Here is an 18,007-nt window from a genome sequence, read left to right as displayed (position 1 = left end):
GATAGAGCCAGGGCCTAGAAATATGACAACACCAGTGGCGTCTACACATGATGTCACCCAGTACGCAGGAAGTTGCTGGGCAGCCATAAGGGCACATTTGGCTTTCTCCTTTGTCATGGTGGCAGTCTCCTCCTGAGAAGGCTGTGGCCACCACAGCAAAGGTGAGAGGGTCACACTTGCCCCTTTTCATCCTGCAGTGGGAGGAGGACCTGACCGGCTGTCACTCCTCTTCTGGGGTGTCATCCAATGGGGGCAACACTCCTTGCATTCCCCTTGTGACACCATTGACAATCACAGTGGGTCTGTTTAGAGCTGTAGCTTCTGAAATAAGGGGCCCAAACAGACAGGTCAAAATAAAGCTGCTTCAGGTCACTTTGGAGGTATGTTGTTTAAATGATACATGTATCCTAAGAGGCTGGAAGCTGTGCCAATGCCATGCTCCAGTCCTAAGGACTGGAGCGCAACTTTGGCGCAGCTTCAGGCCTCTTAAGATGCATGTGTCATTTAAACAGCATATCTCTGAAGTGAGATGAAGCAGCTTTATTTTGGTCTGTCTGTTCGGGCCCAAGGACATCACTTAAAGTTCGATTCAAACATAAAAACAAAGGACACTTATTCTCTGAAAATTCTGGAATCATTAACAGCCTCTTTGCACAAGGATCACTTGGAAACCTTATTTTAAAACCCCTTTGTGGCTTGGCTTAGGTATCACAGCCAAATCCCACGGGAAGAGATGTAAAACATGAGGATACTAGAGTGACTTTTCAAAAATTTTGCTTGTCGCTGTGGGTGCCACATGCTCCAGTAGGGGCTATTCAGGTGGGCACCCATCCAAGCACCTCGGTTCTGCCAGGAAACAACTTGCCAACATGCCAAGTAGCTAACTTAGGCATAGAGCCTGGAACAGTAAGCCTGGGATGGTATGAATCACACTGGGTGAAGTGGGGGCAGGTGGGAGGACACCAGGAAAGTTTGAGTTGGGAACTATTTACAGTGATGGACGCATCACTTGGGCCTGGAGCCCCCAATTTTATTGTGAGAGCAATACTACTTAAGACATTCCCAAAAGCTCTGGGATGCTGCTTTGTACAAAGGGGTAGAATTAAATCCGTTTTTCCTATTTAATGATGTGGGTTTCCTTCCAAGTCTGGAAAGCAGACTCCCTAGGGATACAGGCCAGAATGAGCTACAAGAGACAAACAAAACTCTCTGTTTGGGGATGGGTTAGGGCAGAGGCCGATGTATCAAAATTTATCTTGGTCCATAGTACAATGAGCCTCAGATCCATTGTAAGTATTACAGTACTGGTTTTCCTGCTCCAGGGTTTGATTACTCTGGGTTTGAGTTTGGATATTTTTTGCTCATTTTTCAGTGGGGTACTTATACCCTTTTAGAAATTCTACTGGCTTCTCTACTCCAGGGTTTATTTAATCCCTTATTTCTTCACAGTAGTGTCTTTTGGTAATTGGAAGTGGGATATAATTTATTTAATGTATTTAGTTTTATTTTACACATATAGATTTTCTTTGGCAGAACCCTTTAGTTTTGTTTTTTGTTCTTACACCTCAGATCCATTGATCATCTTTTTGTGACTGGAAGGTTTCATGACACATGGCAATGGACTTGATTCCAAGCCAAGCTGTATCATTACTCAGTTTCCACTTGTGCAAACAAAGCAACTTTGCATATTACATAGATCACATAAGATTTTTTAAAAGTTAGCTATGCAAATTCCATAAAAATAATCCAACCTCACAAGTGCTTTGTAATGTGAAGTTCTATTTTAGTGTGTATTTTAAAATCAAGTGAATGAACCTGTATGTATCACATAAACGGGGAAATCACCAAAGAAGAATTCAGACAAATAGCCAGCATTTGTAAGGAGAAAGTCAGAAAAGCTAAAGCGTAGTATGAGTTTAGGCTTACTAGAGAGGTTAAAAATAAGAAAAGGGCTTTTTTTGGTTATGTTTATAGCAAAGAGAAGAACAAGGAAATGGTAGAGTTACTGTGTAGAGATGGCACAATGCTAGCAGGACAAAGAAAAGGCAGAACTACTCAAGATCTTTCTTGCTTCAGTCTTCTCCCAAAAGAAGAACAGTGCTCAACCTGGGGAAAATGGAGCAGATGATGCAGTAATACACTGGTACCCCGGGATACGAACGCGCCGCGTTACGAAATTTCCGGGTTACGAAGAAAAAAACTTTAATTAATTATTTCCGGGTTACGAAGGTTTATCCGGGTTGCGAAAAAACGCCGGCGCTATTTTAAATGGAGCTGCGGCGGAGCCGCGGCTTTTCCCCCATTAGCGCCTATGGCAATTCGGCTAACGAAAGACTTCCGGGTTACGAAAATGGCGGCGGAACGAATTAATTTCGTAACCCGGGGGACGAGTGTAATAATAATAATAATAATAATAATAATAATAATAATAATAATAGGTTTTATTTATATACCACCCAATCACTGGGAATCCGAGCGGTTTACAATAGAGGGGATAACAGACAGTTCCCTGCCCACAGGCTTACAATCTAAAAGACATGACACAAAAGGAGAAGGGAATGGTGAGGGGGGGAGGGAATCAGGTCCAGCATTCTTCTCTCCCTCTGAGGCCTGGACCAAGGCAGATGGACCGGAGGGAGGGCTCTTCTTCTTCAGGCTAGCCCTGATGGAGCTGGGCCAGCCTACTCTCTCCCTCAGAGGCCGAAAGATGACAGTTAGGGAGGGAGGAGCCTCTTTCTTCAGGCTAGCCCCGGATGGTACTGGGCCAGCCTTCTCTCTCCCTCAGAGGCTGAAAGATGACAGTTAGAGAGGGAGGAGCCTCTGTCTTCAGGCTAGCCCCTGATGATACTGGGCCAGCCTACTCTCTCCCTCAGAGGCCGAAAGATGACAGTTAGGGAGGGAGGAGCCAAGGGAAATGCAGTAAGGGAAATGCAGCACAAAATAGGTAACACAGGTGCTTTACAGACTGCCCAAAAAGGGCGGTCTGCCGGCGCCTGTTTCCGCCGCGGGGAAGCCTCAGCCTCCAAACGGCGAGGTTTCCCGATGGCCGAAAAAAGAAGCCCCCCAAAAAGGCCAATGGCGCACTTGTGGTGTCATAAGTGAGTTGTGATGTGCGGACACTAAGCATCCGCGATGTCAAGATGGCAGTGCCCATGTGTATAGAGCGCCACCATTTTGTACGTACTAGGTACGTACTAGGGTTAGGGCGTCCGGAAGGGACGCCCTTTTGTAACCCTAGTAGGTACCTAGTACGTACTTTTTGCCCGTGCAGAACGGGCCACAGTAGTTCAGGAAGATCTGGCTACTCTAAATGAATTCAAGGGCCAGATGAACTATATCCAAGAATATGAAAAGAATTGGCAGAGGTAATCTCAGAACCACCAACAATAATCTTTGAGAATTCTTGGAAAACAGGAGAAGTCCCAGAAGGCTGGAGAACAGCAAATGTTGTACCCATTTTCAAAATAGGAAAAAAGACGACCCAAACAATTACCACCTAGTCATCCTGATATCAATACCAGGAAAAATTCTAGAGCAGAACCTGAAATGGTATATAAGCATTTAGAAAGGAATGTCATAGTCACTAATAGTCACCATGGGTTTCTCAAAAAAAAATAAGTAATGCTAGACTAATCTTAGGTCATTTATTGACAGAGATACAATCTTGGTAGATGAAAAGAATACTGTGGATGTAGCATATCTTGATTTGAGTAAGGCCTTTGACAAGGTCCTCCATGATATTCTTGCAAAAAGCTAATAAAATGTGCCCTAGACAATGCTACTATTAGGTGGATTTGTAATTGGTTGATCAACCGAAACCAAAGGGTTCTCATCAATAACTCTTCATCCTGAAGTGACCAGTGGGGTACCACAGGGTTCTATTCTGGACCCAGTGCTATTCAATATCTTTATCAATGATTTAGATGATAGAATAGATGGCATGTTTATTCAATTTGCAGATGACACCAGATTAGGAGGGATAGCTAATACTCCAGAGGACAGGATCAAAATTCAAAATGACTTTAACATATTAGAAAGCTGGACCAAATGAATGTCAGCAGTGGAAAATGTAAGGTACTACACTTGGGCAGTAAAAATGAAATGCACAGATACAGGATGAGTGATACCTGGCTTGACAGCAGTGCATGCAATCTTAGGAGTCTTTAGTAGACCACAAGTTGAACATGAATCAGCAGTGTGATGCGCAGCTAGAAAAGCCAATATGACCCTAGGTAGCATCAATAATATGTCTATATGGAGAGAAGTAATAGTGCCACTTCATTCTGCTTTGGTCAGAATTCACCTGGAATATTGTGTGCTATGATTGTGTACTTCTGCATGTCAGAAGTGTTGGACTGGATAGCCCTTGTGGTCTCTTCCAACTCTGTTATTCTATGAAGTGGTAAATGAATCTGTTAGTTAGTCACTTACATGTAGATACAGATCATACACCTTGTATGGGAAATATAAAAATTGGCTATACATGTGTATATACACTTTTTATCTGAGCTCCAAGATAGGTTAAATGGAGGCCAAGACCACACCTTCCATTCAGAAGCAGCATACATGCTATGACAGCCTGTGAACAGATGTTCATGTTTGACCTTCCATCAAGTAGTTGATTTATTCTGCCAAAAGCAGACAAATTTATCTATGTGATAGGCCTACCCTTGTCATTCCCTTGTCCATCCCACTTTTGTGTGCTCTGCATGTGAGCAATGTACTTGCGTAATACATGAAAAATCATACCCACTTGCTGGGTGCATTCTCATGCACTTTTTTTTAATATAGAAAATGATGTTATAGCCTCAATATTACTATAGATTATACCATTCAAAGCTTGCCAAATGTATTGTATTCCTCTTATATCAAGAATCTCTATATTGGATGTGTCCAGAAAATCTGGACTAATCCAGACATTTCAACAAAAACATGGGTTCCCAACCTATGCTTTATTATAATACTATTGTAATGACTAAGAAAGTGAATTATCCATAATTGCCAATTGATTCTTCCCTGCAAATGAAAGTGAGCTAGTTGAGCAGAAGTGAACTGGAAGGAGATGAGATGCAGGGGAGATTGGTGGGTGTGGAAGGAGATAGGTAAGTCCTTCTTCCCATGTTCACTTCCCACTTGCTCCTATGTGTGTCACATCAGCCTTTTCTTTCCCTATTGCTCTAGCAAATATGGGGTTATAACCACAAATTTATTCAGGTAACTTCGAGTTTTGCCTTGAAAGCTAACCTTGATCTACACTGGAGATTTATCGTCTTGACTGGTCTGCTGAATAAGAAATTGATCACTTATCATTTGAACTGCTTGGGCATTGTATTACAAAGGCCATCTTGATTACTATTTTTGAGTCATATATCTAATTTAAGAGGCACCAGATTACCTATTCTTTCCTACTAAATAATTTAGAGTTTGCCAAAGCTCAAAAAGCAGAATCAGATCCCAGATGAATCAGAGGCACAACTAGTTGGAAAAGACTTTATTGATAAATTACACTAATACCTACTCCATACAACCCATCCTCCATATTCCCCATATCACACTTTATCTGGATGTGGAACAGTCCATAGATCCAAGATGAGCATCCCTCTTACTGGCTCATCAAAAGTGATTGTGCAAATAGGACCAACCTCAGCATTACCTGAGGCCTACAAATGGGGGACCAGCATTGGCAGGATGTTTGACAGCATATTCTGGCCCCAGGCCTGGAGTGGTTCCTCGTATGAGGGACACTTTGGTCGCAAGCTTCCTATAAAAGCTCCTCAGTGCCAAATGTGGCAATCTTTTTATGCTCAGTCCCTGAAAGGGATAATACCCAATCCATCATACAGGCTTAAAGCCCCAGTGCAGGATTTTCCACCTGGCCTAGAGCTAAGTGGCAGAGGAAGAAGGCATGTGTTTCGGTACCAGCCGAGCCCAGAGCCTGGAAATTGTTTGGGACAGTGGAGAAGGAATGTCAGATCCTTTGGGGTCATGAGAGGTGTTTTTAAAAATGGCCCAAAGGACCATCAAAAGAAAAAAAATATGGGGAAAACCCACTTTGATAACCATCCTGCTGCCTCATGTCTGTGTCCTCCTGCAAGTGAGCCTAGGCAACCTCTCATGGGCCACCCACTATGAAATCTTCCAGCTTGGTTCAGTGGAATACCATCTGCTTCCTCCCCAAACAAGAACAGCTTCCTGTGATCACAGGCTCCAGCTCAGTCTCTGGATTGCAGACTGGGGCCCATGCCAACTGCCTCTAGCTCAGTTCCTCGGTGCAAGTGGTTGATTGATGATGACTTGAATGACAAAGTCCTTCTGGATCTTGGTCTCCTGCAAACGGGTTCGGTCTGTCAGAAGTTTGCCAGAGAAGAACCAGCGCTGCCAGGCTGGCTCCAGTCCTTCCTGGGCATAGAGCTGCTTTTTGAGCTGCCCAATTGTGTCAGTCATGCTGGCACTCAGGCGCAGGTCCTTGCCTGTGGAGAGGCGCACTTTGAGGGGGAACTCACGCCGAGTGTTGGGTGCTGGCTCTGGGGGCTCTACACCCTCCTCCTCGCTCCGCTCCATAATGAGGTTGACAGGGGGTGCCAAGCAGTAAACAGGGAGCTGGTAGCGGTTGCCTAGTTCATCGTAGCACTCAGTCAGGGAGCCTGCAATAGAATTAAGACACCAGTAGGGGGCATGAGAGGTAAAATATATATTCCCCAAATCTATTTTGGGGAATCTAAGATCGTTGAAGTGTAAACTTCCTACTCCCCCCCCCAAAAACTTGGTCTTATTTCTGATGCCCCTCAGATCTGATTGTAGATTCCTAGACCCAGAACTCAGAAATGTTACTTTTTGGACTACAACTCCCAAAATCCCCAGGGCTGTAATCCAAAAAGTAGCTTTTCCAAGTGCTGCCTAGACCTCTTCCAGGTAGAGGACTCCATCCTAGGACCTCTTCAAGGTGTCTACATAGTCCTTAAAACTAGATACATATGCCAGAAGCCATGCTGCTGTGCAAGGCCTTCTTTTCCTTTTTCACTGTGATGTACCAGAAAGGAGGTTGCCTAATTCGAAATTCTATTACCATTTGGTGTTTTAGAGGAGAATGCAAAAATGGCTAGACTAGTGTGTAGCAGCAATCCCTACTTGTCCATGTGTCCCTAGGAACTCTCCAGTGTTATGCTGCTTTGCAGGAGAAGGGAAACAGAGCAAAGGTGAACAATCTTGTCCATCTATGGAAGCCATGCTTAATCTATCCTTAGGCTAAGCAATGACTATCTAACAGAGATGAGATGAAGTGGTGTTTTTGTATTTTCTGTGCAAGCTGATGTGGCAGAAACAAATCTGTTTGCTCAGGTCCTTGTGAACTTGTACCTTTGTTCTAGAAACAAATGTGTACAGAGCCCCGTGAAGGGGTCAAACAACACTAGAATCCTGGAAGTACCAGATGTAATGTACTTCGTATATTTTGGGACAGCAAACATTTTTATCATAGTGGGTACAGGGCATGTAGCACAGAGGCCAGTACTGGCTTTCTGGTGCATTTACCTCTATAAATGTAATAGTAAACACAGATTTGTTCAGTATGGTGCTTTCTGCACCGCCATTTGGGACGTCCTCTGGACGTCCCATTTTAAAAAAGGGGCGTCTCTTATAGACGCCCCTGGGCCTAGTACGGACTCTGTCCGTACAAGATGGCGCCGGCCCTTCTACATGGCCGGCGCCATCTTTGCGTATCGGACGCTGGGCGTCCGTATGCGTCGCGCCGCTTGTGACGTAGCGAGCGCGCCCCTGGCGCCTCGCTACGTCGCAAACGCGACGGAAAAAGAAGCTCCATTTTGGAGCTTCTTTTTCGGTCCGCGCGGGAGTCGGGCCGTGTGAAGGCTCCGGCTCCCCCGCGGACCTACTGGCGGCGGCGGCAGGCCGCCGCAAAGCGGGCGGTCAGACGCTTTCATGGCCGGCACCCATAGTTTTTTGTGGGTTTTTCGGGCTATACGGCCATGTTCTAGAACATGGCCACATAGCCCAAAAAACCCACAAAAAACTATGGATGCCGACCACGAAAGCCTTCGACTTCACATTGGAAATCTCTATGGAGAGAAACTGTTCCAAGACACCCAGAGACTGGAAAAAGTCTGGACCACGAAAGCACATCTACTCTGCTCACTAACTTTCCTGCTACGCTGTAGAAACACAGATACCATAGCACAATTTCTCACAGCAAAAAGAACCTTCAAATCACCACAGGTCAATCACATCTACAACAGGATGGAACATTATCTGTTACAGGAGAGAATACACACCACCCGCAAAGAAAAATCTCTTCTAGAACATGGCCACATAGCTTGAAAAACCCACAAAAAACTACACTTTTATTTGGTGGTAGTGAAAGGGGCTGACTGGAGCAATCAGGAACTTCCTGACAGTGAGGGCTGTTCAACAGTGGAACAAACTCCCTTGGAGTGTAGTGGAGTCTCCTTCCTTAGAGGACTTTAAACAGAGGCTAGATGGCCATCTGTCAGGATGCTTTGATGGACTGTCTGGCTCTTGCAGTCTTTTCCAACTCTGATTCTATGATTCTATATCCTAACACTCCTACCTGCTTAGATATGCTTGTTCTACACTCACAATACAGTGGGCCCTTGGTATACGTGGGGCATCCGTTCCGGCCCCCCCCCGCGTATACCAAAATCCGCGTATGCTCATGTTCCATTGTCCACACGCCGCATTGGGGACAAAAGTCCCTCTCCTCCCTCCCTCCCTCCCTCCCTCCCTCCTTCCCTTCCTGCCTCCCTCCCTCCCTCTTTCTTTCCCTACTTACCTTGTTGGATGCTGCTGCCTCGTCACCGCCGCCGGCGCGGGAAAGGCTGGGTGGTGGTGTTGGAGGCCAAAAGGCCTCCAGCCCGCCACCTGGCCCTTTCCCGGTGGTGGCGGCGAGGAGGAAGCTTGGCCTCGTCCTCTGCTGCCTTGTCCTCCTCGCCGCCACTGCACACGGTCCAGGTAGCGGCCTGGAGGCCTCTTGGCCTCCAACTCCACCACCCAGCCTTTTTGCGACGGCGGCAAGGAGGCCAAGGTCACGTGGAGGCCGGGAGGTAGTGCTGGAGGCCTTGAAGACCTCTGGAGCTACTGCTTTGCCTCCCCTCCACCCGGCCTTTCCACGACGGCTAGGAGGCAGAGCAGCAGCTCCAGAGGTCTTCAAGGCCTCCAGCAATGCCTCCTGGTCTCCTCGTGGCCTCAGCTTCTGCCGCCGCCGCGGGAAAGGCCGGGTGCTGGAGTTGGAGGCCAAGAGGCCTCTAGGCCGCCACCCGGACCTTCTGCAGCAGCAGTAGCAAGGACGATGAGGCAGAGGAGGACGAAGCCAAGCTTCATCCTCGCCGCTGCCACCACCGCAAAAAGGCCAGGTGAGTTGGAGGCCAAGAAGCCTCCAGCCCACCATCTGGCCCTTCCACAGTGGTAGTGGCGGTGGTGTGGAAGCCGCGGCTGTGGGGAGACCATGCTGGAGGGTAAGCTTCGGCCCCCTCTCCACCACTGCCACCGCCACTGTGGAAGGGCCAGGTGGCCGGGCTGGAAGCCTCTTGGCCTCCAACACCACCCCCCGGCCTTTCCTGTGGTTGCGATGGCGACCGACAAGTAGGGAAGGAAAGAGGGAGGAAGGGAAAGAGGAGAAGGAAATTGCCTCCGCACGGGCTGCCATTGGGGACAACTTCTGGGTTTGCCATCCGTGGATGCTCAAATCCGTGGATGGCAAATCCGCATATAAGAAGGACCGACTGTACAGGGAAGAGTTTCTGCTATAAAGACGGGCAGAGCAGAAAATTTTAACCCTCTGATCATTCTGCTTCCACTTCCCACACATACCATGGGGCAAGGTAACTCCAGCACCATCAATGATGGCTTGTGCTAGCCCATGATCATTTGATTCCACTGCATAGGCTGCAGCCTTGAGTGCATCCCAGATCTCCTTGCGGCCCTCAAAGGCAGGTGCTGTGTCCCAGAACTCATCCCGCTTGCTCCTTAGCTGTCCGTCCGTCATAGGGTAATCACTCTTCCACTTGGGGCGATCTTTTTTCAGGGGCTCATTACGACCTGTAAAGGGAAAGAAACATGAAGTAGAGCCTTAAAGACAGAAATTTTATTTTTCTGGGTCCGGCCTTTTCCATTTACAACCACTGCTTCAGCTTTTCACAACCATGCTCTGACAAAATACACATGTCTTCTGCAGTGAGTGATCCCTTCCCTTCCTCCCAAGGTTATCTGACATAGGCCATATTGCCTGATTGGATGTATGAGCTTTCTTACACCCACACTATCCCAAGTAATATTTATAGCTCAAGAGAATTAGCTAAGGAATAAGCCACAGAGCTGTAGCCTGGTGGGCTGAAAGGCATTAGGTGAATGGACCATTGCAAGGGAGTATCTAAAGAGATATTATAAGTCAATTCAGTTGCATTCTCTACTTAGTCATGACACTGGTTCCAGGTGACTTATTCAAGCCTTGCTGTTTTACCTTTAGATCCAAATGCTTACCTTCAGTGATGCACATGAGTATTTCTTAAAATACACAATGTATAAAGGATATGTTTACATTCTCTCTTCCCCTTCTATCCCCACCCCTGCATACACACTCTTTCTGAAAAAGTGATCCTTCTACATTTCTGAAGCGTCTCCATGGTCTTTTCAATGTCCCACTCTGAATAACCCCATTTTTTCTCTTTCTCAGGTCTGTATAAATCCATCTTATCTTTGTTTTGGTACTACACAAACTTATCTGGTTTTCCTATTAAAGCAGGGAGCTACACAACTGAGTGGGAAATTCTCTTTAGGGAAAAAAAACAGCTCAGATTTAAACTAAGAAGAGGCATCAAGTGCAACATTACTCTTAAATGCCAATATGAACTTAAGTGCCTCCATTCTGAGTATATAAAATTTGAAATTACATAAAACACAATGACAAACAAACTAAATGTTCTTTAGGCTCTTAATGTACTGGAGATCTGTGCTAAGAACATAAATCAATAAAATGTAATAGGATATTTATATAAAGTGTTAACACAGGAAAGAATGCATAAATATATAAGAAACAAACAATTTAAGACTAGCCACTACTAGCTGTTATGATCTGGCAAATGGTACCTGCTTTAAGAGCATAATTCATAGGAAAGAGACAAAGATCTGTGCTCTAAAGCATGAGATGAGCACTGTTAATCCGAACCTCTGAAACACTGCATAATAATATAACTTCTCTCATGACAGATTATTCTGCTAAGGCCCTGCAACACAAATGTGGTCTGGTGTGATTTTATTTATGTTTATTTATTATTTTATTTTTAGATTCGTTTCCTGGTTTCTAGCCAGTCACCAAAGTAACTCACAATGTGCATTAAGTTCAATTTAACACCAAAGCCTTATACTGTAATGTGACAATTAAAAGAACTCAGGAGGGATTGAAGGTAGGGGTCAGGGACAGTGAAAAGAATAATACACTGAAAAACTGAATTTTAAAATGGTGATGGGAACAAAAACACAGAGGGGATTAGAAAAATAGTCGCTACAAAGAGGGAAAGCAGTTTTTGTGACCTGACTTTGCCTGCCGCCTCTTTTCTGCATGGCATTTGATGCTCATGACCAGTGTCACTGTGGCAAGAGAGAGGCTAGTCCAAGCTAATTTACACATGATATGGTGCTCTCTTCATTTGCTTCCCTCTCCTTTCTCTCTTATACACAGCAGTTGTTCCTACATGATTGCTACAGTGGGAAAAGGCCTCTCGTAGTTGTTAAAAAAAACGCACTATCCAAGCCTAGATTCTGGATCTGAAAACAGGGACCCAGAGAAACAAAGGTGGAGTGGAGTGGGGGAAAGGAGAGAGAAAGGAGTACCTGATTTAAAGAGCACCAGATTTGAGGTGAGGTCTGGGCAAAAGGCTTCAACAAGCATTTCCATAACATCTGCATTTATATTACTGCTTTGAAAAGTTACTTATTAAGACTACAATTTCCACTATCTCCATTGCAGGCTGGCTGGGAGATTATGTGATTTGTAATCCAAGGAGTAATTCCCGAAAATTCCAATCAATATGTACAAGGAGGACCAATCAGGACAAGAATAAAATGTTCAGCACAATTTAAGATGTAAAGGACTGGGGTTGCTTTATATATTCTTCAGTGTTGTTTGGCCATAGTCAAACAGATGTCATTCTTGTAATTGGCACAAAGGTTCTGCAGGGAATAGACCTTAGATACAATCCAAAGGCACCAGGTCCCATCTGATCTTGGATGCTTGGGAAACTGCCAAAAACCACTAGGTGCTGTTCGCTGTATTTCATAGGAAGGGCCTCGCAAAACTACCTTGGGATATTATTTGCTTAAGAAAACCCTGTGAAATTCATGGTTGATAGGCTAACTGAAGGAATATACACACATTCAAAACCCAAAGGTAAGCCTGACAGGCATTTTGAGGTTTTTGAGGCTAGTAGTTTTTGAGGCTACTAAATGCATTATTTGGAAGCACATGAGAGGAGGGACACAGCATTTTCACCCATCCCCAGCTGTGACCCCAATAAATACCACCTGCATAATTTTTGGGAAAGAGCATTCCTATTGGCACCAAGAGGAGGTTTTCCTCCAAGACAAACAGTATTGTAGTTGTGATTTTAATCTGGGATTGTGCTGGAGCAGGAAGTGTTAAATCTTCGCTTCATGCTGTGGTTCCAGGGAAAACTGGTTGCTTTGTTTTTGTTGTGTGCTTTCAAGTACTTTCTTACTAATGGTGACCCTAAGACAATACTACCACGGGCTTTTCTTGGCAAGATTTGTTCAGGCAGGGGTTGCCTTTGCCTTCGTTTGAGGCTGAGAGTGTGCCTTGCCCAAGATCACCCAGTGGGTTTCCATGGCTGAGCAAGAATTCAAACCTGGTCTCCAACAATCAAAACACTACCCCACACTGGCTCTCAGAGTCTCTTTGTGCCTGCTGATAAAGAAAATATACTCTAATGTGGTTACAAGTCATGCATTTAGCATCATGTGTAGCTTGGCCCTCCAGCCTTGGAGATTTATGACCTGTCAGTGTGGAAAATAGCAATAAGGACAGTGGGTTGACTTGACTATCAGACAGCATTCTATGCTTCTTAAATTCACAAGCCAACATCAGAATATTTCTGTTTGCCTAGAATTTTACTGTGATTTCCTAGAAATGCTCATTCTGTAGGAAACAACAAAGTGTAGTGCAGGACAGATGAGTAACATGAAGGAAGGAGATATTTTGATCTGGCCCAGCCATTAACATCCCCAACTAGATACAGTTAGTGGAAATACTGCCAGGATATAAGCAATTAGCCAACTGTAATCTCTGGAGTACATGAAATGGCAGGGAAGCATTGACTGGAGAAGTAGCTGCAGCTTAATGGGATTTACGAGACAGAACCTTGTTCCCCCACAATATGCAAGAAACACAGAGCAGCACACACAGCAAGTTTTGCTTACAAAGATCAACTTGCTTGTCTGAAACAGGGTGGAAAAGTCATATATTGCTGGGGGCAATGGCTACATCCCAGTAACAAATGACAGTCACCAACCCAAGAAGAAAAACTGTGAAGGAGAATATATACGCATTCCCTTCTTAGGACATCACGGAAGAAATCCTGTTGGTGCCTTGCAACAGTGGCTGGATTTTTTCCAGGGTTCCACATCAGTGGCAGAGGAGGATAGACAAAATTTGCCAACTCTAGCAGCCTATTTCTCCCAAGCCTTCTTTCACAGCCCCTGTGCTCATAGCCCTTTTCCTCCTGCCACTGCCTCCTAGGAAGGTGTAGTGTACCAACAGGATTTCGGTTCATAATTCCTTGCAATATTCATAAGACCACAAAGCTGTTGGGACTCAGTAAAAGGAGACAGGTAGTCTCTCTCTTTCTCTGTCTCTCTCTCATATGTGTGCACATAGACACACATCCTTAGGGATAGGAAGTCCGGTCAGCAATTCGTGAAGACAGAAACTCCTTCATGGAGCCCACTGGGACAAAGGCAGATACTAACTCTCACCTCCTGTCTCATTCTCAGCTGAATCCTTCCCCCTCCCGCAACAGTATCTGTCATCATCACTCCTGGGTTACCAGGAAATACATTTTATGAAACAGCTGCTCATGGGTTGTGGGATCACCATTTTTTCCAGCAGAAGAGATCATAAACACTAATTGTTTCAGAAAATCAATGCAATACTGTTCAACTCTTCTCTAGCAACAACCTCTCCTTGGTACTTGTAGGGGTTGGAGGAGACGTTGTACAATGACGGCAGTGTATATTCTGCACCCAGAAGGTCTAACTTTGGTGATTCAAATACATTGTGGAAATCACGCAGATGCTTACATCTTCTTATTGTTCAGATTTTTTTTCTGCTTCCAAGATTCAAGCATGCTAATAAATCATTTTTTAAAAAAATTATCAGTGACAATTTTGGAGAATCAAAAGCGGGAGGAGTGGAGAAATGGGAACAGCTGGGTAGAAGCCAAGTGATAGTCCATGATAAGAAAGGATTACAAAGCCTTTACCATTTGGGTGTCTTGCACAACCCCCTCTGTCTTCTAGGAATTCACCCAGTTCTGCCAACATATTCAAGCTTTTGTTCAGCCACAAATGTGTTGTTTTTAAAATGAAAGCAGCAGACAATTTGGGGGTACCAAATTCTATGGCTGATTCCATGAGTACAAGATGGAGCCACAGAAAGAATAAACCTTCTCCAGACAGTTACTGCCCTCACATCCCAATGTTAATTGCCTTTTCATCCACTACAAAATCCTTCTATAAATTCAGTGAGGGGGGCAGGTTTGCTGGGCCTCTTCTGTGGTCCCCTGGATGTCCTGGTGCATTGCTCAGCTCTCTCTGGGAAAAAGCAGGAGAGGGCTGGCTTCCTGAGCTGACCCTGCCCAGGCTGGCTCTGCAAAAGGGATTTAGCTTCAAGTCAGCTGTATAAGGAGCTTGTGCTTCAGGTTTAAAGCTAATTAGGGTGGTAGATGGAGAGAAAAGCCAGGGGCAAGACATGTTCTCAGAAAGAGAGAACAAAGCTAAAAAACCAAGATATAAACAAAGGCCCAAACCCAGTTCCACCTGCCCTTCCTCAGACCTGGAAAGTGATCATTTCCTCACAGGGGGGCAAAACTTGCTAGCCTGTATGAACAGAAGAGTACTTGTGCTAGTCTGTAAGAAAAAACAAAATGCAAACCCCAAAGGCAGGCAGGATGAAGAATTCTGGACAACTCAAAAGCGTCCACATTCTTGTGGAATTTTACTTAGTCCTAATTAAGATATTAACTGCTGGCGAGTCTTGGATTTGTGTAGCCCTTATGGGTTTTATGCCTGCCCTGACTAGAAAGGGGGAATGACCATCCTGATGTTATTACCATATATCTGTGGTCCCCAAACTGTGCTCTTTAAGGAATTCTGGACTTCAGCTCCAAGAATCCCACAGACTATTGGCCAACATGGCCGAGGCTTCTGGGAGCTGAAATACAAAATCTCTTAAGGGCACAGTTTGGGGACCAATGCCATACATAGGGATGCCATAACCCGGCGGCCCCCGTGACAATCACGCTTTTGGGGGCCCCTCACGGTCACAGCCCGGTTTGGGGGCCCCCCACGCCTTGTTCCTGGTTCGGGGTCCGCTCCTCCACGCGCGGCTGTGCGCCACTCTCCCCACCTGGCGCACTGGCGTAGCCTAGAGAGCAGCTCTTTAAAACATCTGCCACTCAGAGCTATTATATACCAAGTGAGTCCACTTGGTATATATACCCTCAGGAAGCCTTACTTTCCAGGTTACAGTGAGAAAAGAAAAAAAGGCCATAAATCGTTCATGTTGTCTGGGAGTTTAATTGCCTCATCTTTTAAATGTAAACCGCATCAGTATTCTTGTAATTCTTTATCACAGTATCGTTTTTGAGGTCCTAAACATCTTTAATTGTAATATGCAAATTTATCCCGAAGCTGACCAATGGGAAAGAAGCAATCAGCCCTCCGCTTGGGTTGGTTTTCAATGGCTTGGTAAAGGAAGAGCTTTTGCCTTGCTTGTAAATAGGAAGCGCTTTGGGGTAGCAAAGGCTGCAGAAATAGTTTGACTCCCCCTTAAACATCCATGGCTCAGTGCTATAGGATTCTGGGAAGTGTAGTTTCTTGTGGCACCAGAGCTCTTTTGACAAAAGGAGCCTGAATAATCCACAGAGGTGGCGTTGCCTGGGGGCTGCGGTGGAAGAGAGGAGGCTGCTCCGGATGGTCCTGGCACTTCTCTTGGCTCCCTCCCTCCCTCCGCGTCCTCCTCCTCCTCCTCTTGGAGCAGCCCCACAGCCAAGCTCATTCACACTCCCAGGCTTTTCTCTCCTCCCCCCCTGCATTTTGAGACCCCTTTAACTGCCAAAGCTCAATGCTCTAGAATTCTGATGTCTGAGGCATTTGGCCTTCTCTGTCAGAGAGCTCTGGTGCCACAATAGACTACAATTCCCAGGATTCCCCAGCACTGAGCAGTCTCAAACTGGACCATTTCCTCAGTGTGGATGCACCTGGGGAGGAATTCTGGGCACTGCAGTTCAACTAAGTTTGGAGAGTTATGGGACTCCCTGTCAGAGATAGCTCTGGGGCCACAGTGTACTACAGTTCCCAGCATTCCCCAGCACTAACCCAGGACAGTTAAGTCACTCTCAAACTGGATTATTTCCTCAGTGTGGATGCAGCTTTGGTGAGGAACTCTGGGCATTTCAGCCCAGCATTGTTTTATTTCTGCAGTGTATTTTGAACCAGAGACAAGGTGACCAGGCATCCTCCTCCTTTTCCAGGACATGTCCTCCATTTGGATCATGGCTAAGAAGCATGGATTTATAATTACATGGGTGTTTTTAGCTTTTATTTTTGGCCATGTCCTACATTTTTTTGCTTGGGTGCCCTACATTTTGGGGTGAGGGCATTGGTCACCTTGGTCAGATAGCTTTCCAGGGGTTTAACTGCCATTCTGCTGTGGTGCTGGAACAGACCACCATTCCCAGAATTCCATAGCATTCAGCTGAGGCAGTTAAAGTGGTCTCAAACCAGATGATTTCTCCAGTGTAGATGCAGCCCAAGCCTTTTGCCTCTCTTATGTCTGAGATTTCAAAGCCCAGCCCTGGCACCACAACAAACTACAAATCCCAGGATTCCATAGGATGGAGTGATGAGAGTGAAAGCAGTGTGCAGCAGCCTAAGTTTGCTTAATGCAGTTCTTAACATGGTGCACCTCTTGCCTACAGAGTCTCCCAGGCCCCAGCAGGGCCCTAGAGTCCTCCAAGGCCTCGCTGGGGCTTGGGAGGCCCAGCGAGGCCTTGGAGAAGGTTTAAAAATGTAGGACCTTTTTTTTGGTTAATTTCCTGGCTAGGAATTTTTTTTAAAAAAATGTCCTACATTTTAAGCCTTGTCCTACATTTTTTCCTAGTTTTGAGGTCCCCCAGGATGGCAACCCTAGCCATACATCACTTACAGCCTTGCATTAACATTGAAATGTCAGCCACAGAGGATAGCAATGGCAAACCCCTTCTGAAGAAATCTGCCAAGAAAACCCATGATAGGGTTGTCACAAATTGGAAATGACTTGAAGGCACACAACAACAAATCAATCGTGAGAAAATAGACAATGCCCCCAGACCAATTTAAAATCAGTTATGTCCCATTCTTTGGTTGCCAGACTTTGGAATAAGGGGTGCTGGAGCAGGCAAGGCCCAATTAACTGAAACCCAGGTATAAGGCGACCCTGTCCCACCAGTTTCTTCTGATGTAGAATAAAGGGAAATAATTTCCACTCACACTATAAAATCAGAATGTATTTTGGCCACTTGCCATCCACAGAAAGCTGCTGGCATTAACAAGTCATGGGCAGACTCTCTTACCTTCTTCCTCCCTGCCCCCCCCCCATTACTTTAAGCTTCTCAACTAGATTAGCTCCGGAACAATTGGGTTGGTGGTGGGCAGGAGAAAGAGGCAGCAGCTACCTTGATAGACATGAAATGCCATTAATTTGACT

At 45.5% G+C, this 18,007-nt stretch overlaps 2 protein-coding genes across 4 annotated transcripts in view; both read right to left on the bottom strand.

Moving 5' to 3' along the window:
• ZFYVE27 (zinc finger FYVE-type containing 27) overlaps positions 1-18,007 on the bottom strand; it is a 668,411-nt gene that overhangs the window by 125,407 nt on the left and 524,997 nt on the right. The window lies entirely within an intron of this gene.
• UBTD1 (ubiquitin domain containing 1) overlaps positions 5,477-18,007 on the bottom strand; it is a 29,532-nt gene continuing 17,001 nt past the window's right edge. Inside the window, exons 2-3 of the mRNA XM_042458812.1 lie at positions 9,841-10,068; positions 5,477-6,644 (exon numbers count right to left, since the gene is read on the bottom strand). Coding sequence (XP_042314746.1) covers positions 6,259-6,644; positions 9,841-10,068 — 614 coding nt within the window. The 3' untranslated portion in view covers positions 5,477-6,258. The remainder of the gene's footprint in view (positions 6,645-9,840; positions 10,069-18,007) is intronic.

The sequence above is a fragment of the Sceloporus undulatus genome, chromosome 3 (genome assembly GCF_019175285.1).
Source record: "Sceloporus undulatus isolate JIND9_A2432 ecotype Alabama chromosome 3, SceUnd_v1.1, whole genome shotgun sequence".
Taxonomy (NCBI): Eukaryota; Metazoa; Chordata; class Lepidosauria; order Squamata; family Phrynosomatidae; genus Sceloporus; species Sceloporus undulatus.
Note: the sequence above shows the minus strand (reverse complement) of the source record. Positions and strands in the feature narration are given on the sequence as shown.